The sequence below is a fragment of the Neoarius graeffei genome, chromosome 3 (assembly GCF_027579695.1).
Source record: "Neoarius graeffei isolate fNeoGra1 chromosome 3, fNeoGra1.pri, whole genome shotgun sequence".
NCBI classification, from domain to species: domain Eukaryota; kingdom Metazoa; phylum Chordata; class Actinopteri; order Siluriformes; family Ariidae; genus Neoarius; species Neoarius graeffei.
Genome location: NC_083571.1, coordinates 29,098,761 through 29,125,073, shown reverse-complemented (window position 1 = coordinate 29,125,073; position 26,313 = coordinate 29,098,761). Strand labels below are relative to the sequence as shown.

At 44.4% G+C, this 26,313-nt stretch overlaps 1 protein-coding gene across 3 annotated transcripts in view; it reads right to left on the bottom strand.

The window, feature by feature from the left end:
• Window positions 1–26,313, bottom strand: part of ndst3 (N-deacetylase/N-sulfotransferase (heparan glucosaminyl) 3) — a 167,881-nt gene that overhangs the window by 46,188 nt on the left and 95,380 nt on the right. For all 3 annotated transcript variants that reach the window (XM_060916597.1, XM_060916595.1, XM_060916596.1), the window contains exons 7-8: window positions 2,556–2,738; window positions 2,087–2,183 (exon numbers count right to left, since the gene is read on the bottom strand). In XM_060916597.1, coding sequence (XP_060772580.1) covers window positions 2,087–2,183; window positions 2,556–2,738 — 280 coding nt within the window. The remainder of the gene's footprint in view (window positions 1–2,086; window positions 2,184–2,555; window positions 2,739–26,313) is intronic.

Here is a 26,313-nt window from a genome sequence, read left to right as displayed (position 1 = left end):
TGAGTTGTGCGACACTCTCTGTTCATGATGAACAGTAAAATAATCAATATTGATCAATATTGTTGAAATATTGATTTCAACAGTTCCGTTCAAAACTGGTGAAAATGTGGGCCAGTTCACTAGCTGGCAACAACGTTCAAAGAATCCTCAATGGAACGGGTTCAAGAACCCGTTCCCTGTTGGTCGAAAAGGGGTATCAGATGGGATGTTTATTTAGCCTTTTTGGATGGAGTCTACACGGTCAGCACTTTGTAACAGTCAGAGACGAAGCTGGGATTTTTCCAACATGGGAAAGTCTTCCGGACGGAGGAGTTTGCGGTTTCATGGTAACAGGACAAGCTGCAAATTTTGTTTTATTAACTTCAGAAAGGAGTAAAAAGAAAGGTGACTATTTATCGCTGCTATAACAAATGATAGTAGGAACTAACTGGTTTTGGAGTATTAAATGCAATTATAAATTGATTAATTGTTGGCAAACTGCTGCTGTACCACATGAATAAAACTTTTTTGGATGTGCCATTATTGAGAACCTACAACTCTGGGTGGAACAGTAACTCTGCTTCACATCGAGCAGCATTATACCTCACCGTTATTGATTATTTTCCTATAACAGCATGTCACTAAGTGTTTTATTCCTTACTTAATGGACACCTGACTGGATACTACTTGCCACTTTGATGACTCACTTCCTGAATTATAAAAGTCAAGTTTTTTTTTTTAAACAAAGGTGCCATTTGGCTGTATGTAAAGTGCATGATTGTATACATTAAGTATAGTTGATGGTTAGCTGCATCCCTAATACATCCTAGCTACAGTGGGGCAAAAAAGTATTTAGTCAGCCACCAATTGTGCAAGTTCTCCCACTTAAAAAGATGAGAGAGGCCTGTAATTTTCATCATAGGTACACTTCATCTATGAGAGACAGAATGGGGGGAAAGAATCCAGGAAATCACATTGTAGGATTTTTAATGAATTAATTGGTAAATTCCTCTGTAAAATAAGTATTTGGTCACCTACAAACAAGCAAGATTTCTGGCTCTCACAGATGATCCAGAAGAGGATTGGGAAAATGTCATATGGTCAGATGAAACCAAAATAGAACTTTTTGGTAAAAACTCAACTTGTCGTGTTTGGAGGAGAAAGAATGCTGAGTTGCATCCAAAGAACACCATACCTACTGTGAAGCATGGGGGTGGAAACATCATGCTTTGGGGCTGTTTTTCTGCAAAGGGACCAGGATGACTGATCCGTGTAAAGGAAAGAATGAATGGGGCCATGTATCGTGAGATTTTGAGTGAAAACCTCCTTCCATCAGCAAGGGCATTGAAGATGAAACGTGGCTGGGTCTTTCAGCATGACAATGATCCCAAACACATCACCCAGGCAACGAAGGAGTGGCTTCGTAAGAAGCATTTCAAGGTCCTGGAGTGGCCTAGCCAGTCTCCAGATCTCAACCCCATAGAAAATCTTTGGAGGGAGTTGAAAGTCCGTGTTGCCCAGCGACAGCCCCAAAACATCACTGCTCTAGAGGAGCTCTGCATGGAGGAATGGGCCAAAGTACCAGCAACAGTGTGTGAAAACCTTGTGAAGACTTACAGAAAACGTTTGACCTCTGTCATTGCCAACAAAGGGTATATAACAAAGTATTGAGATGAACTTTTGTTATTGACCAAATACTTATTTTCCACCATAATTTGCAAATAAATTCTTTAAAAATCAGACAATGTGATTTTCTGGATTTTTTTTCTCATTTTGTCTCTCATAGTTGAGGTATACCTATGATGAAAATTACAGGCCTCTCTCATCTTTTTAAGTGGGAGAACTTGCACAATTGGTGACTGACTAAATACTTTTTTGCCCCACTGTATGTCAGTTTTCTCATTAAATGGAAATCATAACGTGACTAGATGACTGCGCTGCCAGTGGACATGAAAACACCTTGTCACAGCTCTCCGAGAGATGATTCTATGAAGTAAAAATGAATGAAAAACTACAGTCATGTCTTTTTTGATATCCAGAAATGATTATGGCTTCCCTGAAGAAAGTCCCAGAATCCAGGACTAGTACATTACAATGCCATAATTACCAGTTTTCTGAGGTCCAACCACCATAAATTTGGGGAGCCTGTCACAAGTCTTCTCTTTAGACCAGATATCCTTGTGTCTTTTGTCATCACATGGGTTCTGTACAAACACAGACATATTATCAATCAGTATAACCAATATATACCATATGTCCATGACAGATTCCAGCTAATCTTATTAATTGTATCTAACAAAGATGGATGTAATAAACAGTGATAATAACAAGACAAAGTGTGCAATCCAAACAAACAAATAAATAAATACAAATATCTGAGAGGTTTTAATATCAACTGCGATGATACTGTAACAAAATAAATGAATCAGTGCAAGAATGAAACAACACAGGCCTCATATTTTTGTCATAACTGATCATATTTTTTTATCACACACACACACACACACACACACACACACACACACACACACACACACACACACACACACCTCACATGTTCATACACATGCACAGACCTGCCAGAGTGGGTTTCTCTGCTCAGGGAATAAGGTAAAGTAGTGGTGTGCGAGCTGCAGAGGCGGGAGTGTGTGCAGTCTCAGATTGGTCCAGCACTTCAGGAAGTTGGCCAGGTTCACAAAAGTGTACAGACCCAATCGATCGTTCCCATAGTTAGACAGATGAGTCATGAAGATACTGATCTGCAGAACAGGAGGCAGATTGTGAGCACATATCTGGCGTTCTTATACAGAGTATAATTCATCCATCTATCCATTATCTGTAGCCGCTTTATCCTGTCCTACAGGGTCGCAGGCAAGCTGGAGCCTATCCCAGCAGACTATGGGCGAGAGGCAGGGTACACCCTGGACAAGTCACCAGGTCATCGCGGGCAGAGTATAATCTACTTAGTATATTTTGCAAATGTCAGTAGACAGCATTCTTGAGGTATTTTATACAACTGCATATAGATTTTTATGGTTACAGTGTGTTTGGTTGTGTGGTATTTAAATGTGGATATGTAGTATGTAAATTGTGGGGGTGACGCATTTGTGTGTGTGTGTGTGTGGGGGGGGGGGGGGGGGATTATAAAACAATAAAATGGTTTTGCCTGTAGATGGCAGTAATACAGTGTCTTGTGGTAGGAATACCACACTTGCATTAGGAAAGAAATAGGGATAATTTGGGATTAGGATGGTGTGCATTTGGAGCTGACAGAATACATATGTGGTAGGGATACAGTAGGGAATAGGGGCAGGTTCAAGGTACAGATGCGGCACATACACTGAACCTTTGGATTTGAGACAGTAAAGAAAGCTTGCACTTGAGGAGGGAAAGGCTACATATGGGGAGGGATGGAAGTAAAATAGTCTAGAGATAGGGTACATTTGGATTAGACAACATTTAAAGTTGATTTAGTTTAGACAGCATGCATTTGGGAAGAGAGAATGCATATTTGGGGTAGGAATTGTGTGGTACTGGAATACATTTGGAGGACAAGGTTACATTTGGTGAAGGAAGGGTTAAGTTTGAGGGTTTAAGGATTCAGAGGGTGAGAGTATATTTGAGGAGGGATAGACTACATTACGTGAGGGATATACTACATTTGGTAAGGGTTAGACTACTTTTGGGGAGGGTTTCACTACATTTCAGGAGAGTTATGGTATACAGTATATTAGGCTACATTTAGGGATATTTGGACAACATTTGGCAAGGTTTAAACTACATTTGCCAAGGGCTATACTACATTTGAAAGGGTATAGAATGCATTTGGGGATGTTTTGGCTATACTGTACTTGGCAATGAGTTAGATCTCATTTGGGAATGGTTCAGCAAAATTTCAGGAGGGTTAGATTACATTTGATGAAGGTCAGTCTATATTTGAGGAAAGTTAGACTACATTTGATGAGGGTCAAGCTATATTTGATCAAGGTTAGACTACATTTGATGAGGGTTGGGGTACATTTGAGGAGGGTTAGACTACATTTGAGGAGGGTCAGGGTACATTTGAGGAGGGTTAGACTACATTTGATGAGGGTCAGTGTATATTTGAGGAAGGTTAGACTACATTTGATGAGGCTCAGGGTACATTTGAGGAGGGTTAGACTACGTACATTTGATGAGGGTCTGCCTATATTTGAGGAAGGTTAGATTATATTTGATGAGGCTCAGGCTACATTTGATTAGCATTAGACTACATTTGATGAGGGTTAGTCTGTATTTGAGGAAGGTTAGTCTACATTTGATGAGGGTCAGGCTACATTTGATGAGGGTTAGTCTATATTTGAGGAAGGTTAGACTACATGTGATGAGGGTCAGACTATATTTGGTGGAGTTTAGCCTATATTTGGCACAGGTTAGGCTACACTAGTGGAGGGTTAGACTACATTTAGGAAAGGTTACACAACATTTGAGAAGGGTTAATCTATGGTTGGGGAGGGTTAGACAACATTTGAAATGGGATAGAATATATTTTGGGAGGGTTAAGGTACATCTAAGGAGGGTTAGACTACCTTTGTTGAAGGTTAGACTACATTTGGCAAGGGTTAGGGTATACTTGGAGATGGTTAGATTACATTTGGTGAGGGATAGTGTGAAAGGGCTAGGTTACATTTGATGAGGGTTAAGCTACAACTGGGGAAATGTTCTTCAGTTGCCCTTCTGGGGAAACCTATAAAGGTTTTGTGTCAAAAACTATAAGAAAGGCTTCCAAATAGAACCATTTTTGGATGCTAAGAACCTTTAATTATCCAACACACCAATCAACAAACTTATGTACCAAGACAGTTTAGCTGTCTTTAAATTCTTCACAGATTCTACTTATTAAGAAGAGGATAATTACTAATAATTTTCACAGTTATACAGTTAATACAGGCAGTCTTACAAAAAAGGTTATTTAAGGATTCACTGGATATGTATGTGTTCTTAGCTTTTAGAAATGAGTTTGCAGCTTAACCAGATTTCCCAGGGAAAATTCCACCCAAAAGAAATGAGCATGTGCCCACTGATGACCATTCAGAGTGACAAATCATTGTGTATGCTGTACATAACAACATAGCAGAAAAAATTATTAGCAAGGTGCTTGCTAACAAAGATGTTAGCAAAAAAGAAGTGCACTCTATCTGAGCAAGCGATTGAAGGCCTGGTTCAAGTGAGCGAGCTGGTGCCTAAAAAAACCTCAGCATCTCCTGTGGGTGGGAATATTTTAGTCTCAGGAAACCTGATGTTCATTAAAAGCAGGTACTGTGTAAAATATCTTGAGTACTGGTGATAACCTTATGAGGTAATGTCGCAAACATCGCAAACTTATATGAACATATGAAGGCACATCACAGAGATCTCTATGATGAGTACATGACTAAAAGGTTCACATTTGGGAACAGGTAAGAAACTAGGATTGTGAACATTTGGTTTTGAGATATAGGAGAGATAGAATACTTTTATAGGAGGTATATTTGGGGTTGAGATAACATTTGAGGAGAGATAGAGCACATTTGGTGGAGAGATTGAAGAGATTGGGATTCCCAGGACATGTCTGAGAATGATACAAGATATGTTTGGAGCATTTGGCTGGTTATCATTAGATGTTTGGATTTGGGATGGAGATAAAATATAAGAACTATACTCTGTCCCCACATTCATGCCATGTTAGCATGACTTTTAGCTGACAAACTACAAATGCAGACCTCTCTTTTAAAATCTTCTAGAAAACAACTGATGACTTGAAGCTAGCAGCAAGATTTTCCGGTGGCCACAACAGCACTGCATGAACTCTATTTAGCACCCGAGAGATCGGCTATTGTATGTAAGCACTCAAGCCATAGAAATACATCATAATCTAGCTAGCAAGATCTCAGCGTGCCATTGTTGGAATGCTTTAATTATATTCCAGTAAAAAGCCTTCAATAATTGTCACATGCTCTGTCGGGGTATTTTCAAGGATTCAGTCCTTTTATGCTCAGCGAGTATGTGGTAATTTGCTCCGATTGTCTTAGTTATGGGTAGCGGCAAACCCCTCAAGAGAACGTTCAATCACCGGCCGCACTCATCTTAGCACAGTGTGGTATGATGTAAAACTGAAAGGAAGTGCTCCCTCAGCGCCTGACTTTGCTATAATTTCAATGTGGACCGCAGGGGGACATTCACTTGCTCTCAGGGCTTTTATGATCACAATCGATACCGTTACCAAGGGGGCCGCTATCCTAGAGTCTGCACTGACATTAACAAAGTCTGGTCAATAACGTTACAGGATGTTAAACTTTGCTTTCAGAATGCATTAGAGCAGAAGAGAAGAGAAGAGCAGAGCAGAGCAGAGAAGGCTCTCCATGCTTGCTTGCTTTAGTAGGTTGTGAATGGAGAAAGGGCGAAAGGGAATAAGTGGCCTAGTTTAATTTTCAGCCACCAGCCAGTACAAGAAGCCACTTCTCTTACCACAAATGTATAAAACACAATAACACTCTTTACAAAACACTACACACACACGGCAGTAAACGTTTATGCATGTTTAGCTTGCGCAAACCACTTACACCTTACCAATTTTATTGTACTGTGTTTATGTTTATGCATGCAAATAAAATTAAAGATGTAATCAGCAGTTTAGGAACTCACAAACAAAACAAATTCCCCTCTAATGCCACACCTCCAAACCACACCGATCTAAATGAACACGCAGCATGATTGACAGGTACTGTAAGTAGAAACACCTACTTATTCTGATTGGTTGGCTCTTGGTGATCCACATCTGGGTTTTTTTCCCCTCACAGGGACTGGAGGAGAATGTGAGGAAAACTTCGACAAATATTACACAACATGCACTTCACTTTTAACTTTTTCCACAATGTTGAATTCTCAAATCTGATTGGTCAGAAGGTGTTAAGTCATAAAGTGATATTAATGCACTTGTTTACATTATCATTTCTATAGTAACAGCTCATTCACATGGAGGTATAATAAAATAATACGCTGATAAAAAAAATTTCGTTATTTGAGATATAATAACTTCCATTTATGGAAAGAGTCTCCAGTGTTAGCACTTTGTTGTACATTTTCCACTATGGGATATTCATCAGGACAGAGGAACTTATGATTTGCGGTTTCTTGGTAACATGACATCATTTTTTTTATAGGTCTTATTAACTTTGAGAAAAAGAGAGGCTGGGGAGGGAACCATTGTTTATAGCTGCTATAATGCAAGAGCCAACAGGAATGTAACTATAAGCCGTTAAAAAGCTAATGTTAGTTGTGAATAAATTAAACACTGATGCATTGCTTGCACAATGCTGTGGAATAAGAGGAATAAAACACAAGTGTTTGGTTTTTTTATGTTGTAAGAGTGCAATCCACTTTGTCCAACAAAAGCACACTGCTAACAATACGCTTTTCCTTACATATTGTCTTCATGGAGTCAGGATGGCAAAGCGATGGCGGTTTCATTGATTGACAGGTCGCTAAGCAAACATGAACAGGGTAGATACAATGGGGTGAGTTCTGTAGATAGATAAGAAACTCACAATAAGTTAAGCTGTAATTTTTGTCTTAGACATGCCCCCACACACACTGATCTCTTGACATTTCTGGAAAAAAGCCAGAAGAAATGTGTAGAAAAATAACTGCATCACCACCGTATATAACAAATACCCGCCCTAAAACACACACACACACACACACCACTGTTATTAAAAAGATGTCAGCTAGAACAAAGTATCCGTTGTAAACTGCCAAATGTAGCCATAAACTCTAAAACAGCATTTTCTTGACCAATAAGATTTTTTTTTATCTCCACTATAAAGAGTTTGATCGAGATATGATTTATATGTTGCTTCCAGCAATCAATAACAAGCACTCTCTCTCTCTCTCTCTCTCTCTCACACACACACAGCCTGAAGTAGTATGATTATGGACAGTGGTAACAAATGAGCTTACCTGAACAAGAGAAAATAAAGAAAATGAGATAGAGAGAGAAGGAATAGGGTGAAAGAATCTCAGGTCCAAATGCATCTATCCTGTCTGGCTCAAATACACAAGAGAGTGGCAGTACAAGCCGCTGTTTTTACAGCTAAATTTGGACTAGCTATTGCGCACACACACACACACACACACACACACACACACACACACACACCTAAGGGCCAAACAGATGTTCCTTCTGGAGGAGGTTCAGGGCCTGGCGGAATTTTAAATCACTCACCTGGCATGAAAATTTAACCAGCACACACACACACACACACACACACAGAGGAGGAATAAGAGAAACATGTCAGAGACCCTCCATTAGTGCAGATTTGATTGTTCACCCCCGTGAGAATCTGTTTTATGCAAATTAACACACACACACACACACACACACACACACACACACACCACTAATTTTGTAGCTGCAAAGGTTGTGTAAGCATCCCTGAACTACTCAACAAACTCATCTCCAGATAGCGCGCACACACACACACAATAAAAACATCAGCCTTCAATTAACTCCCACAGAGATTCAATTAAACTCAGTAGGAGTTAATTCAGCGCTGGTGCGTTATCGAGCGTCACACTCTGATACACACGCTCGAACACAATGAGTGATGTGCACTGACTTCATCTCTTTTGGCTTTTGACTGCTTTTTTGCACGCACACCAAGTCTCAGATAAAAATGCTCGAGAGTTCAAATCACTTCATACAAGAACCTTCCTTCTCGATCGTCAGCGAGGTGGCACCATTCATTAACAAGTGTGCTATATAAACGGCGGATTGGAAATGATTTTTCATCCAGCACTTGGTGACTTTTCTTCACTCCTCCTCGTGTATCATTCCTGCGCTCCCATTTGGCTAAGCAGACTTAATAAGACACAACACACACACACAAACATTTCATTTAGCATCAGAGTCTAGGTTGAAATTTTGTCCTCCAGCATTACATTCCTCTTTTCTATAAACTCATACCAGGTTAATCAATCTGCCCCCTTATCATCTGACACCAATTCCCACCACTTCCCAATTTCTAATAGTTCCATCTGTGCTTTTTTGATTGCCCTTCCCTCACGTTGTTCCCTCACCCTGATTCAATTTTCTGTCTTTCTCTCTGGATATCATTCTCACTTCTCTGTTCATCGCTAGATATCAAAGGAAAGTATCAGGAGCTTCACTTACAATATCACTACACCAGTGGCGGCTGGTAGTCTTTTAAACAGGGGAGGCTGGTCGGTTACGATATTTCCAGATTTTAAAAGAAAAAAGAAAAAACACATCAATTTTGCCCATACTCTTGCCTCTGATCTGGCTGATTGTTGGCAGGGTCACAAACTGTGAAATAACAGGTTCTTTTGGCCCATTAGCCTACTGTCCAATATACATGATGGTGGTGTTGGGGGGGGGTATATTTTAACATTTTATATTTTAAAATTGTGGCATGTTGTTTAAAAATTGATCATTATTGAAAGCAGCTCTTTGTCAGGAACCTCAGCAGTAACAGCAGAGTGTTCTGGAATAGGCACAAGCACTGACCTTGGAGAGCCAAACATAGAGCTGGGTGCCACACATTTCATTCAATGACACTTTCCCTATATTTTACTTATTTTGACTGAGAAATGTTTTATTGAGGGCGGCACGGTGGTGTAGTGGTTAGCGCTGTCGCCTCACAGCAAGAAGGTCCTGGGTTCGAGCCCCGGGGCCGGCGAGGGCCTTTCTGTGTGGAGTTTGCATGTTCTCCCCGTGTCCGCGTGGGTTTCCTCTGGGTGCTCCGGTTTCCCCCACAGTCCAAAGACATGCAGGTTAGGTTAACTGGTGACTCTAAATTGAGCGTAGGTGTGAGTGTGAATGGTTGTCTGTGTCTATGTGTCAGCCCTGTGATGACCTGGCGACTTGTCCAGGGTGTACCCCGCCTTTCGCCCGTAGTCAGCTGGGATAGGCTCCAGCTTGCCTGCGACCCTGTAGAAGGATAAAGCGGCTAGAGATAATGAGATGAGATGAGATGTTTTATTGACAATTTTGATAACCCTTCACTTTTAATCCAGGTCTGTAGTGTGAAATGTTCTCGGCTGTGTTTTTGTTTAAAAATGTTTTCCAAATTGTAGCTGTGTTTAATTCATATCCAGAAAAATATATATTCCAATATAATATACTCAGCATAAACATTTTAAATAGATTCTATATTTTTGGTCCATCCATGACATATTACTAAAGTAGCCTATTTACTGTTGTTGATGTGGGTCACTTGCTGTTAGCCAATTCACTTTCTCGTACCAGGAGAGCTGAAAGGAACGAGTATTATTCCCTACCTTTTTCACCAAGTCAATTTGAGGTGTTGGTCTACCCTGCTCTTTAATTTTAATTTTTTCCTCGAAAGGAAGACTGGCAAATGGCTTCGCCAAAATTAAATCAGCAATGCTTGGCATCCGTGCGCAGCTTTCTTGCTAGCTGACTAGCCCCCTCAAGTTCAAGTTCAGTCACTCAAATAAACAAAATTTCTGGAACTAAGATAGCAAACTTGACAACACTATATTTACACTTTATTTACAATGAAAATATATACAAACTAAAAAAGCTGGTAGAAACCGTATGTAATGAATGAAATTGAAATGTAAGCTGATCTCTTACATCACAGCACTTGCGAATCCGCATGAGACTGAACTGAAATTCACCGCTGCCTCTCTATATTAGAAAAGAGCTGCCAATCAAAGAAAATATCCGGCCGCTTTCACCAATCACCAGTCTCCTCGCGGAAAGCTTTGCCATGTTCCTCCCACTGTGAGGCTGGGAGTCCGTGGGGCGGGTGTTTTCACAGTATTTGTCCAATAACCGTCTTGCATTTTGATATTGAAAAGCGCATAGCTCCCAAATGCCATTGAAGTCCACTGAGGCTGGGAGTAGAGCCCTGCACTCCCGCGGATGTCCCGCGGGACTCGCGGGACCCGCCGCAAAGCAGTGCGGCGCGGGACAAATTTTGAAAGCTCATTGTGGGCGGGACCGGAAGTGCACATATGAGCACGTGGGCGGGAGCGGGAGTGCACATATGCGGCACGGGACAAATTTTGAAAGCTCATTGCGGGCACGGGCGGGACCGGAAGTGCGCATATGCGCGCGTGGGCAGGAGCGCACATATGCGGCGCGGGCGGAAGCAGTGATAAGCTGCAGTCCCGCTAACTAAAAACGTGTTTGAAATAAAATTTATAAATTATTAATTTATGTCTATCATATATAATTTGTGCTGGATATTTTATTTGGCATTAATAAAAACATTTTAAGATGCCTAAATTTGCAGAGAAAGTCAGATTGCCAGATTGAGTGAGGAATGGCATTTTAAATTTGCCATTGATCACCCTAACGGGAAATCCTTTGATCACTCTAATAACTCGCAGTTCACACCCAGCTAGCAAGAAAACCATGAGTGAAGTGATTTACTGCTTGCGTTAGTCTACAACTCTAATCAGAGAGACAGGTTACACAGTGACGGTAGGCTTGACTCAATGCTATCCCAGAAATCCTTCCTGTAATATGCAAATTTGGCTGTCCAATCAGAGGCAGGTGCATATTACAGGAAGGATTTCTGGGATAGCATTGAGTCAAGCCTACCGTCACTGTGTAACCTGTCTCTCTGATTAGAGTTGTAGACTAACACAAGCAGTAAATCAATTCACTTCTCTTACTAGCTCTGCTTTGCAAAAAAAAAAACCAACAACACACACACACCATTGGTACAAAGCAAGTCCATTCACTTTTTTATGCTGATCAGAGAATTACAATGGTTTCTCATGTGATAAAAATGTGCGATTCGCGATTAAATATTTTAATTGCTTGACAGCACTAATTATTATTATTAGAGACACTACATGCTGAATTCAGAAACAAGGTAAATAATAACAAACGTGAACGTGAGCTGTAGATATTTATGCTCAAATCCACTCAAAGTAGGGGGCGGGGCACCATCACGCTGTGTCAAGACAAGAACTTTCCTGAGAAATAACGCGAACATCTGCATCATGCGGGATTTGCGGGCGGGAGCAGGACAAAATATGGCAGGCGCGGGCAGGAGCGGGACTGAAAATCATAATTTTTTTTGTGGGCGTGGGTGGGAGCGTGACTGCACAATGCGGGCGCGGGCGGGAGCGGGACTGAAAAATCCGACCCGCGCAGACCTCTAGCTGGGAGTCTGTGGGGTGGGCGTTTTCGCAGTATTTGTCCAATGATCGTCTTGCATTTTGATATTGAAAAGCGCATAGCTCCCAAATGCCACTGAAGTGCACTGAGGCTGCGCTGCATCGCGCTGTCACGAGACACTCACGCGCACTCACGCACACATTAGGCGAACTGGGGAAAGTTATAACGGAATTATTTCGCACTGTAGTTGGATTGAGCACATATATTTCTATGATTCTGGATCTGAAATAACAATGTTATAAGGTCAGCTATAACATAAGCCTAGCGCAATTCATCCTACACGATGTTCATCATTTTTAGAGGAGGCTGAGCCTCCCTCGTTGTCTTAGAGCAATCGCCCGTGCACTACACATAATGAAATATAAATATTCCATCATATTTTAATAAAGGGAGTTTGCATGTTCTCCCCGTGTCCGCGTGGGTTTCTTCTGGGTGCTCCGGTTTCCCCCACAGTCCAAAGACATGGTTAGGTTAACTGGTGACTCTAAATTGACCGTAGGTGTGAATGTGAGTGTGAATGGTTGTCTGTGTCTATGTGTCAGCCCTGTGATGACCTGGCGACTTATCCAGGGTGTACCCCGCCTTTCGCCCGTAGTCCGCTGGGATAGGCTCCAGCTTGCCTGCAACCCTGTAGAACAGGATAAAGTGGCTAGAGATGATGAGAATGAGATGAGATTTTAATAAAAGAATGGATTAGAGTGTGTAATCAATCAATAACACATTTTTTAAACTGTTTATAGTTAGTTACAGATCACCCACGAGAAAAGTTATCACTTACATTTTAGCAATTCAAACAATCATTTCTTGACCAGTCTCTGTTTTGTTTTTTTCTCCATCCTGAAGTTAAGAAGACAAAAAAACAAAAACCCCACAGGTGAAAAACCAGAAAACCAAACTCCTCTCTCCTGAAGACTCTCCAGTGCTGGGAAATTTACAAAGTGCTGTGATTATTACAAAGTGCTGACATCAGAGACTCTTTCCATAAATGTTACATACCGGTAAGTGTGTATGAGCTAAAAACTTCTCCACATCGTTTTTGTTTGTTAGACAACACATTTTTAAACTAGAAGGGCACTTGGTAGACTACATACCTATGCCAAGCCACATATTCGGATTTGCGTCAAAACCTTATCCATTGTTCCTTGGCCCATGGCTCATCTTTCAACCAAATTTCATCAAAATCAATTCACTGCTTTTTGAGTTACATTGGGAATAAGCAAATAAACAAACAAACAAACTCGAAGGGCACATGGTAGAATGCATACCTCCGCCAAGCTACATATTAATCAACATCAAATCACTTGAACCTAGGATAATGCTAAAGCTGTGCACCAAATCATATCCAAATCCATTCACTACTTTGAGTTATGTTGGAAACAGGCAAAAAATAAAATAAAATAAAATAAATTATTGGATCTGCATACATACCCAGATTTGCATCAAAATCTAATCAATTGTTCCTTGGCCCATGGCCCACCTTTCCTCCAAATTTAATAAAAATCCATTCACTACTTTTTGAGTTATGTTGGGAACAGACAGACAAACAAACAAACAAATAAACAGAGGTGAAAAGATAACCTCCTCTCACATAGTTATGAGGAGCGTCTACTGTACAAGTCCCTGTGTACAGACTTTTAGTTTAGAAATAATAACATTAGAACAAGCATATTAATCAAAATATTGCAAAGCTATGCCAATCAGCTTCAAGAAATATGACCAATCAGATTCCAGAAATCATTTCACCATAGTGTAAATTATTTTTATACTGCAATGTTGCTGAATTTTCAAATGTGATTGGTTTTCTTATGTTTTCTTTAAAAACAGCTCTGACTTACATTAATTGATTTATCTTAATGGGTTTATATTAACATGCTCATTCAAAATGATATCATTTCAGCAGTAACTGTGCATAGGGACATGCCGGATAAATGAAGCATGTCACAAGTGCAAGTGCTCGGCCCATGTTTTAGTTAAGGGCAAGTTATGAACAGTAATCGCTGTCTATAGCAGAAATCAAAGCTAAAAAAAGGCAGAATAACAACAAACAATCTAATTAAATTATCATTGAACTAACACAGAACAGGTGCCTGTTAGGGTTTTGCTGGGATTCGAACCTGGTTCGTTGGTGTGATGATCCAGCAAACCCCCACTAGGCCACCAGGGGGATGACTCAAATGCAGAGGCGTGAGGCAGAAGTAGAAAAAGAATCAAAAGGTTTATTTATACTATATACACTATATACAGGGCAAAACAAAAAAACAACAAAGAGTATAATCTAACACTGGGAAGACAAAAGGAAAAATAAAATATCAAAAGTTTAAGGTCCAAAAAGGAAAAGGCAAAAATGCAAAAGCTCAGAAGATCCAAAAACAGTCACTACTAAATCCAAAAGAAAGCAAAGTGCAAAACCAAGAACACAGTACAAAGGAAACTGGAGATAAACATAACAGCACAAAGACTCTGTGACAAGAGGACTGAACTCAGGGGTATAAATACACAAACTAATTAAGGACACAGGTGAAGATAATTAGGCAATTAACACAAACACAAAACACAGGAACAGTGGCGGCCTCTAGAGGCCAAAATAAACACGACATGAAAAGGAAATAACAGCGGCCTCTAGAGGCCAAAACAGTCCTAGTCCTAACAGGACCCCCCCCTCTAGGAGCGTCTCCTGACGTTCCCAGGGCGATCCGGATGGGCCGAATGGAAGTCCCGACATAGTTCTTTATCAAGGACATCCCGAGCAGGAACCCAGCAGCGCTCCTCAGGACCATAGCCCTCCCAGTCCACCAGATATTGCAACCCGCCGCGGACCCGGCGGGAGTCAAGCAGGCGATTCACAGTGAACACAGTCTGCCCCTGGAAGATGCGGGGGGGTGGGGGGTTCCTAGGGGCAGGGGCATACGTAGACGTCAGTACGGGCCGTAACAGGGAAACATGGAAAGTGGGGTTGATCCTCAGAGTCCGGGGCAACTGGAGCCGGTAGGAGACAGGGTTCACCCTGCGCACCACCTTGAAGGGGCCAATGTAGCGAGGAGCAAGCTTGCGGTTCTCCACCCACAGTGGAAGGTCCTTAGTGGACAGCCAAACACGCTGCCCAGGGCGGAAAGCGTGTGCAGGTCTTCTATGGCGGTTGGCCTGAGTCTGGTTGGTTCTGGAGGTCTGTATGAGGGTCTTCCTGACCTTGCTCCAGGTCTTGCGACACCGTCTCACATATTGGTTGACCGAGGGCACCCCCGCGTCCTCCTCCTGGTCCGGGAACAGAGGTGGCTGGAACCCGAATTGGCACTGGAATGGCGACAGCTTGGTGGCCGATGACTGCAGGGTGTTGTGGGCGTACTCCGCCCATGGCAGCCAGGTGCTCCACGATGTCGGGTTATCCATAGCCAGGCCTCGCAGGGTGGTTTCCAGGTCCTGGTTGAGCCTCTCCGTCTGACCATTGGACTGTGGGTGAAACCCAGAGGAGAGGCTGGCAGTGGCTCCGATGACCTTGCAGAACCCGTGCCACACTCGGGAGGAGAACTGGGGCCCTCGGTCTGAGACGATGTCCTGTGGAAGACCAAAGACTCGGAAGACATGATTAAACAAAAGTTTCGCAGTTTCAAGAGCAGAGGGGAGTTTGCACAGTGGTATGAAGCGGCAGGCCTTGGAGAATCTGTCAACTAAGACCAAAATGACCGTGTTACCTTGTGACTCAGGGAGACCCGTGATAAAGTCGACTGCCACGTGGGACCAGGGACGCCGGGGAATGGTCAGAGGATGCAGGAGACCCTGGGGACGCTGTCGTGGGTTCTTGGTTCTGGTGCAAACCTCACAGGACAGGACAAATGACCTTACTTCCTTCTCCATGTTAGGCCACCAGAAGCGTCTTTTCAGGAAGTCCAGGGTCCTCCGAGCTCCCGGGTGGGCGGTGAGAGGGGAAGAGTGACCCCACTGGAGAACCTTGGCCCGGGCTTGATGTGGGACGTACAAGAGGCCTGGTGGCCCCGTCCCAGGACCGGGGTCCTGGCGTTGGGCTCGTCGGACAGCCTCCTCAATACCCCAGCGGACAGGGGCCACAATCCGGGACACAGGGATAATAGGCCCGACTTCATTCTCCCTGTTAGTGGCAGAGAACAGTCTGGACAGTGCGTCAGGTTTGGTGTTCTTGGAGCCGGGGCGGTATGAGAGGGTGAAGTCAAACCGACTGAAAAACAGGGCCCACCTAGCCTGTCGAGGGTTCAGTCTCTTGGCTTGCTGGAGGTACTCCAGGTTCTTGTGGTCAGTCCAAACCAGGAATGGATGTTGTGCTCCCTCCAGCCAGTGCCTCCACTCCTCAAGGGCCAGTTTGACCGCTAGCAGTTCTCGATCCCCCACATCGTACCGGGACTCAGCAGGACTCAGGCGGTGGGAGAAGTAAGCGCAGGGGTGCAGCTTTCCTTCCGAACGTTGAGAGAGCACCGCGCCGACACCACTGTCCGAGGCGTCCACCTCCACGATGAATGGTTGGGAGGTGTCCGGGAGAACCAGAATGGGTGCCGTGCAGAAGCGGTCCTTGAGGTCTTTGAACGCCTTTTCTGCCTGAGGAGACCAGCCATAAGATCCACCTGTCCCTTTGGTGAGGTCTGACATGGGTGCTGCCACAGAACTGAAGTTCCTGATGAACTTGCGGTAGAAGTTAGCGAATCCTAAGAACCGCTGAACCTCCTTAACGGACTTGGGAGTAGGCCAATCCCGGACGGCCAGGGTCTTGGCAGGGTCCATTTGGAGTTGGCCTGTCCGTACAATAAATCCCAGAAAGGAGACCTCGGGAACATGAAATTCGCATTTCTGGGCCTTGGCGAACAGATTGTTCTGTAGCAGCCTCTGGAGAACCTGGCGGACATGGTGGCGGTGCTCCTGCACGGTCTTGGAAAAGATAAGGATGTCGTCGAGGTAGACAAAAACGTATAGGTTAATCATGTCCCTTAAGACGTCGTTGATTAGGGCCTGAAAAACAGCTGGTGCGTTGGTGAGTCCGAAGGGCATCACCTGGTATTCGTAGTGCCCAGACGGGGTGTTAAAGGCAGTCTTCCACTCGTCTCCCTGTCGGATACGGATGAGGTGGTATGCGTTCCGTAGGTCCAACTTGGTGAAGACGGTGGCGCCTTGGAGCAGGTCGAAAGCTGTGGACATCAGCGGAAGGGGATATCGGTTGCGCACAGTGATCTTATTCAGGCCCCTGTAATCAATACATGGTCGGAGCCCCCCATCCTTCTTGCCGACAAAGAAGAAGCCGGCTCCAGCAGGTGAAGTGGAGGGTCGAATAAACCCAGAGACCAGGGCATCTTTGAGGTATTCCTCCATGGCCTTGCGTTCTGGCTGAGAGAGTGAAAACAGTCTGCCACGAGGAGGGGTAGTCCCAGGGAGCAAGTCGATGGCACAGTCGTAGGCCCGGTGCGGAGGAAGAACGGCGGCCCTGCTCTTGCTGAATACCTCCTTGAGATCCCAGTACTCTGTGGGAACTTGAGATAACTCGGTGAGATCAGGGGGCTCGGCAGGAGACACAGGAGAGCTAGAGAGCAGACAAGAGGCATGGCATGCAGGGCCCCATTCCACAACCTGGCTTGTTACCCAGTCTATGCGAGGGTTGTGGCGAGTAAGCCAAGGAAGGCCTAGAATAACTGGGAACTCAGGTGAAGGAATCAGGTGCAGGGATATTTCTTCCTTGTGACCTTGAGACTGGAGGAAGACTGGAGAAGTAACTTGGGTGACTCTTCCATCACCTAACGCTTGGCCATCGAGGGCAGACACAGACAGTGGGACTTCAAGAGGTGCAGTCGGAATATTGATGCTTTGGGCGAAGTGAATATCCATAAAGTTCCCAGCCGCCCCTGAGTCTATCAAAGCTTGACAAGAGTGGACAGACTCACCCCAGGAGATGGAGACCGGGATGTAGATTCCTTGGCCAGGGAGTCCGGGAGAGAGGGTAGGCCCCGTCACAACCCTCCCTCGGCTGGACGGGGCGGTCCTTTTCCCAAGAGTTCGGGACATGATGCTCGGAAGTGACCAGGCTTGCCACAGTAGATGCAGCACTTGTCCCTCCTTCTGCGCTCCCTCTCAGATGCGGAGAGGCGAGTACGACCCACTTGCATGGGTTCTGGACAGTCACTGAAGGAGGTAGACGGTCTCCAGGTAGAGGTAGGGAGGCTGGGGGGGCTCAAGGCTTGGTGGCGTTCTCTCATCCTGTTGTCCAGACGAATAGCATGTGAGATGAGGGTTTCGAGGTCACTTGGGCATCCAATAGAGGCCAGACCGTCCTTGATGGGGTCAGACAGACCATGGTGGAAGGCTGACACCAGGGCAGTCTCGTTCCATCCACTTACTGCTGCGAGTGTTCGGAACGAGATGGCGTAATCTGCGACGCTTCCTCCTTGCCGGATGGACATGAGCTTTCGGGCTGCGTCGGTACTGATGTCTGCCTGATCGAAGACCCGAAGCATCTCTTCAGAAAACAGCTGGAAATCAAAGCACTCAGGTCCCTGTCTTTGCCAGATAGCAGTAGCCCAGGCTCGCGCCTTACCAGCTAATAAGGTGATCACAAAGGCAATCTTGCGGCGATCCGTAGTGTAGGTGGTAGGCTGAAGCTCAAAGGTGAGTTGACACTGGGTAAGGAACTCTCGGCACTCACTGTGCTTGCCGTCATACCTCTGTGGTGCAGGAAGGCTGGGTTCGCGAGGTGAAGAAGGCAGCATTGCAGGAGGCACTGGAGCAGGAGTGGGAGCTGGATCAGGAGCAGGAGATGCAGGCAGAGATGTCAGCTGTGCCAGGGTTTTCCCAATTTGCTGAAGCAGTTCCTCGTGGCGAGCGAGGGCCTCACGTTGGCTGGTGAGCGTACGTCCATGAGCGTCCATGGTCGCTCCGAAGCGTGTCAAAGCTGCCATAATTCCCTGAAGGTTGGCCGGGTAGACAGTTGAAGCAGCCTCTGCTGAGTCGGTCATGACGGAGTCTTTCTGTTAGGGTTTTGCTGGGATTCGAACCTGGTTCGTTGGTGTGATGATCCAGCAAACCCCCACTAGGCCACCAGGGGGATGACTCAAATGCAGAGGCGTGAGGCGGAAGTAGAAAAAGAATCAAAAGGTTTATTTATACTATATACACTATATACAGGGCAAAACAAAAAAACAACAAAGAGTATAATCTAACACTGGGAAGACAAAAGGAAAAATAAAATATCAAAAGTTTAAGGTCCAAAAAGGAAAAGGCAAAAATGCAAAAGCTCAGAAGATCCAAAAACAGTCACTACTAAATCCAAAAGAAAGCAAAGTGCAAAACCAAGAACACAGTACAAAGGAAACTGGAGATAAACATAACAGCACAAAGACTCTGTGACAAGAGGACTGAACTCAGGGGTATAAATACACAAACTAATTAAGGACACAGGTGAAGATAATTAGGCAATTAACACAAACACAAAAAACAGGAACAGTGGCGGCCTCTAGAGGCCAAAATAAACACGACATGAAAAGGAAATAACAGCGGCCTCTAGAGGCCAAAACAGTCCTAGTCCTAACAGTGCCCACATTAGAGCAACAAACCAATGACAGGACAGGGCTGGAGACAAGACTAAAATATAAAAACAAAACACTACACATGGATTTCATGACCATGGGAACTGCAGTGTGTCGCTTCATCATGAATTGATGACAACTGTTGATTCACAGAGACACATGATGCCCCATGTAATACAGTTTGGTCCATAAATATTTGGACAGAGACAACATTTTTCTAATTTTGGTTCTGTACATTACCACAATTAATTTTGAACAAAACAATTCAGATGCAGTTGATGTTCAGACTTTCAGCTTTAATTCAGTGGGTTGAACAAAATGATTGCATAAAAATGTGAGGAACTAAAACATTTTTTAAACACAATCCCTTCATTTCAGGGGCTCAAAAGTAATTGTACAAATTAAATAATTGTAAATAAAATGTTCATTTCTAATACTTGGTTGAAAACCCTTTGTTGGCAATGACTGCCTGAAGTCTTGAACTCATGGACATCACCAGACGCTGTGTTTCCTCCTTTTTAATGCTGTGCCAGGCCTTTACTGCAGCGGTTTTCAGTTGCTGTTTGTTTGTGGGCCTTTCTGTCTGAAGTTTAGTCTTTAACAAGTGAAATGCATGCTCAATTGGGTTGAGATCAGGTGACTGACTTGGCCATTCAAGAATATTCCACTTCTTTGCTTTTATAAACTCCTGGGTTGCTTTGGCTTTATGTTTTGGGTCATTGTCCATCTGTATTATGAAACGCCGACCAATCAGTTTGGCTGCATTTGGCTGGATTTGAGCACACAGTATGTCTCTGAATACCTCAGAATTCATCCGGCTGCTTCTGTCCTGTGTCACATCATCAATAAACACTAGTGACCCAGTGCCACTGGCAGCCATGCATGCCCAAGCCATCACACTGCCTCTGCCGTGTTTTACAGATGATGTGGTATGCTTTGGATCATGAGCTGTACCACGCCTTTGCCATACTTTTTTCTTTCCATCATTCTGGTAGAGGTTGGTCTTGGTTTCATCTGTCCAAAGAATGTTCTTCCAGAACTGTGCTGGCTTTTTTAGATGTTTTTTAGCAAAGTCCAATCTAGCCTTTTTATTCTTGAGGCTTATGAGTGGCTTGCACCGTGCAGTGAACCCTCTGTATTTACTTTCATGCAGTCTTCTCTTTATGGTAGATTTGGATATTGATATGCCTACCTCCTGGAGAGTGTTGTTCACTTGGGTGGCTGTTGTGAAGGGGTTTCTCTTCACCATGGAAATTATTCTGCAATCATCCACCACTGTTGTCTTCTGTGGGCGTCCAGGTCTTTTTGCATTGATGAGTTCACCAGTGCTTTCTTTCTTTATCAGGATGTACCAAACTGTAGATTTTGCTACTCCTAATATTGTAGCAATTTCTCGGATGGGTTTTTTCTGTTTTCGCAGCTTAAGGATGGCTTGTTTCACCTGCATGGAGAGCTCCTTTGACCGCATGTTTTCTTCACAGCAAAATCTTCCAAATGCAAGCACCACACCTCAAATCAACTCCAGGCCTTTTATCTGCTTAATTGAGAATGACATAACGAAGGAATTGCCCACACCTGCCCATGAAATAGCCTTTGAGTCAATTGTCCAATTACTTTTGGTCCCTTTAAAAACAGGGTGGCACATGTTAAGGAGCTGAAACTCCTAAACCCTTCATCCAATTTTAATGTGGATACCCTCAAATGAAAGCTGAAAGTCTGGACTTTATGTCCATGTCCATTATATAACTATAACCTGAATATGTTTCAGTAAACAGGTAAAAAACAAAATTTGTGTCAGTGTCCAAATATATATGGACCTAACTGTATATGCTAAATAATAAATAGATGAGACAATAAAGTGTTGTTAAGGCCCGGTCCCACTGCACTTACGGATGCAAAGAGGATGTAAAACGTAAAAAAATCTTTGCCATCCGTTGGAAAACGCTATGCATCCGTTGTGTACTCATTGCATACGTGCTTCATACACTCTATCCATCGAGCATCCGTCCACTGTGATTTCATCCGCGCAAAAAGTTTTGAGCTGCACAAAACTTTTAGAACGGATGAACTTTCCGCCGTGTACGATGTAAATCTGCGACATATACGAGCAACAAACGTTCTATGTCCGTCATCATCCGTTAAACATCTGCTGTATCCTCTCTGCATCCTCTGGGCATCCTTGCAACTCACATCCGCTGCAGCTGAAAACGGAAAGAGGGAGGAAAGATAAGGTACATGAAACGTCTATTCATCGTTAGTAGCACGGAAATAGAAAGGATGTAAGCGTATGCATCTCGTATATAAAGTATTCAAAACGGACAAAGCGTTTATATCTGGGATGTATCTCGTATATTTAGGATGTCTGGAGTATGTCTAGAGTATGTAGAAGGATGTAGTAGAGATGTATCAATGTAGCCTTCTTCAAAAACGAGATGTAGTAGAGATGTATCGATGTAGCCGCCAGCACGTCTTTCCGCTTTATGCTGATGGCGTGCGTGCTGCATCCCTTTATATCCGCGGAGCAGACGCAATTCATACCCCCCGCATGCGCAGTGAACGGTCTGCATCCGATATACATCCGCGCAACATCCCCTTTGTTTCCGTTAGGCGTACGTGATGCATCCCCTTCATCCGCTATGCATCCGCTCTTTCTGCTATGCGTCCGCTTCTCAGTTATCACCGGTAACCCCTTCGGAGCTGTCATCCACTTCCATCCGCTTTCATCCGCTAGGCTTCCTATGAACATGCGTTTAACATCCCCGCTATATACTACCCACGTCCGTTCTTTTCCGTTCTGTTTTCGCAAATTTTCGCCAATTTTGTCCATTTCTGGAGCGGATGAAAACGGATAGAGCCACCCCCGAAATTTTGCTCGTCCGCTGTGTCCTTTTTGCATACGTTTTGTGTCCATCGGCCAGTGGGACCGGGCCTTTACTTAGCATTTTTGGAAGGTGTCACCAATGTCAGAGCTTTGTATCAGAGGTAAAACTTTAACTTTATATTTTCTGCCATGCAAAAGTGTCAGGTACACGAGGTAGGCAGACGCAAGTGCAGAAGCAGTATAAATAATGACAGTGATGTTTATTTACAGTGAGCAAATACACACATAGGCAAACAATCCAAAATGGCAGGCTAGATCAAAAACATGAAACAAGCAAAGGGTTGGGCAAGGTGCAAACAAGATATCAAAGGCAAAGCAAGAATGAGAATGAGAAAGAGGCACAGGAATCAAGAAACAGGAAAATCAAACATGGGTAGAAAGACTTGGTAATGTGTACTGACGTATCATAATACTTTGCAAAGGTGGTGCATCAGCATAGTTCTTAAATAGGTGCACATAGCTCCTTAATTGAGTTCAGATGCGCATCCTTAATGGTGCGTGTGCTGGAGTCCGCTCGACACACACGCAGCCCGGGGCGTGCTTTCAGGTGCACGCGCCACAGCGTGCAGGACTGACAGACCCCCCCCAAAGAGCTCCCTCTGGGAGCAAAAATCCATCATACTTGGCTCCAGTGGGGCTTTGGGCTCAGGCTCAGGACAAGACTTAGACTCCTGACTAGGAGTGGACTTGAGCTTGGGACTTGACTTAGGCTCTGGGTCGAAATCATACTCAGACTCAGGACTTGACTTGTTTCCTGGACTTGGTTCGGATCCAGGACTGAAAGTGGACTCAAGCTCTGGTCTGGATTCAAGCTCTGGAGATGACTTGAGCTTTGGGCTGGACTCTGGCGCCAGCTCAGGAGCTGACTCAGGCTTGAGCTCTGGATCTGGCTTGGACTCAGGGCTGGACTCAAGCTCTGGAGACAACTTGAGCTTTGGGCTGGACTCTGGCTCAAGCTCAGCAGATGACTCAGGCTGGGGTTCTGGAACTGGTTTGGACACAGGGCTGGGCTCGAGCTCTGGAAATGACTTGAGATTTAGGTTGGACTCTGGCTCCAGCTCAGGAGATGATTTAGGCTTGAGCTCTGGATCTGGCTCGGACTCAGGGCTGGTAGTGTGCCCGAGCTCAGGGCTGGACTTGAGCTCTGAAACTGAATTGGGCTTAGGACTTGATTCTAGTTCAAACTCAAGACATGACTTGGACTCAGGACTTGGCTTGGACTAAGGACTTGGCTCAAGTGCGAACTCTGGATGGGACTCAGGCATGGGCTCGAGTTCTGTCAGTGCATTACTATGGTCCTGGCCAGGAGGTGGGACAACAACGTCCTCATAGCCGGGTGGAGGTGGGATGACGATGATACCTTCATAGCCGGTTGGTGGCGGGCCGCCACCGCCTTCATAACCACCTGAGGCAGAGGTGGCTCCAATGCCCTCTGACAGGTTCTGGAACAGGCTCATGTTCTGACACTGACCTTGACTCTGGCATCTGCACTGAAGCTGGCACAGGCGCCGACTCTGGTGTAGGCTCTGATGCTCTAGCTGACCCGAGCACTGGCTCTGGAGTAGGCACTGATGCAGGCTCTGATGCTGGCTCTGGCACTGGAGCTGCCTCCAACACTGGCACTGCCACTGGTTCTGGAGGAGACACTGGTGCTGGCTCTGACTCCGACTCTGGCACTGGTTCTGTAACAGATGCTGGCGCTGGTGCTGGAACAGATGCTGGTGCTGGCTCAGGTTCAGGCATGGGTTCTGATACAGACTCTGGTTCAGGCATTAATTCATCAGGTGCTGGCTCTGGCTGAAAAACCAGCTCTGGAGAGACATCCTCTAGGAGGGGCTCAGGAACAACAGCCTCCTCTGCTGTCTCTACATCAGCCACTGGAGTGACGGCCTCCTCCGCCGAGTCAGCCACTGGAGGGAGCTCTGGAGCGATGGCCTCCTCTGCTGCGTCAGCCACTGGAGGGAGCTCTGGAGCGACAGCCTCCTCCGCTGCATCAGCCACTGGAGTGATCGCCCTGCCCCACAAAATTTCATGGGATTTCTCCTTTTCCACAGATTCAAAAATAAACTGGAGCATGGCTAAGAAAGTCTGTGAACTCTGAAGGCATGGGTGCTCGACTTGGATCAGGTACTCCACCCATCGACGGGTTCGTCCAGTTGTCCAGGTGAGCATGAGGCTCACCCAGATTGGTTCTGGCATGGGTTCTTCAAAGGCCTCGTAGAATAGATTACATTGCAGGCTGAATCCCCTAGGGTGATAGATTCCATAGTACATCGCCAGGATGCTCATTACAAAATGCTGCTGGAAATACGAGGCAAGGGGACGAAATACAGGAACCCGGTAAATGCATGGTATGGCAAACTGTATTACTTCCGCTGCATCCATTGTATGGCGAAGTATTCTGTCAGGTATGTGAAGTAGGTGGACGCAAGTGCAGAAGCAGTATAAATAATGACAGTAATGTTTATTTACAGTGAGCAAATACACACATAGGCAAACAATCCAAAAGGGCAGACTAGATCAAAAACATGAAACAAGCAAAGGGTCAGGCGAGGCACAAACAGGATATCAAGGGCAAAGCGAGAATGAGGAACAGGCACAGGAATCACATCAGAAACACGGGTAGAAAGGCTCGGTAATGTGTACTGACGTATCGTAATACTTCACAAAGCTGGTGCATCAACACAGTCCTTAAATAGGTGCACATAGCTCCTTAATTGAGTTCAGGTGCGCAGCCTTAATGGTGCGCGTGCTGGAGTCCGCTTGATGTACACACAGCCCAGGGCGCGCCTTTAGGTGCATGTGCCACAGTGCACAGGACTGACAAAAAGTCATTGGGATAGAGGCCTTCTTGATAACATGGCAAGCTGTGCTTTATTTATTTATTTATTTATTGTATTTTTTACTTCAAGAGAGAGGAAAGGAAAGAGATGTCTACAGCTGCTATGAAGTGATAGCAGGAACTAAATTGTTTGTGTAACTATAAAAAGTTGGTTCCGTCATTCTTTAATAAATGTAAAAAATTGCAATTGCTGGGCAAATTGCTGAGGTATAAGAAGAATAAATCACTTCAGGATGTGCTATTATAGGAAAGAATATTCTAGCAATTTCTATAAAAATTATAGATATAAATATTTATATTTTACATCGTTGTGTCTTCTTTTAAAATACACTACCCTGTCAATTGCATCGTTCTCTCTCTCTCTCTATCTCACCCACACAGAGTTGGTAGACCTCAATAATGAATGACCAATAAATTGCGTTTGCCTTAGAGCCCAGAGGGTCTTCAGAACAGAGCGGCTCTACCCAGAGTATTACGAGCACTTTTAAAGGCTTTACCAACTTCTGTTTCAACAACAGACTGATGTTCCATTACTGCATTAATGTTCTGCCTTTGACTATATGAATTATTGACAGTTTATCAATAGGTCAATTTACAGATGCTTTAAAAGAACACTAAATTGATCTGTACTAGGCAAAAGAAAGTGCATTGAAGAAGAAAGGAGAGTGTTGAAGGCCACGTCCTCTTTGATCTTTTAGTCCCAGAAATATTGAAGAAGCGTGAAGATATCTTTTTGATAGAGATGACAAAGCACTTCTGTTAGGTGCTCTGGATAAATGTGTCGATTAAATAGACCCCTTCGCAGTAAACGTCATTCATACGTAAGCGGAAATTGCGCGCGCAGCCTGGACCCAAAAAAGACTCAGAAATGCCTAGTTGTTGT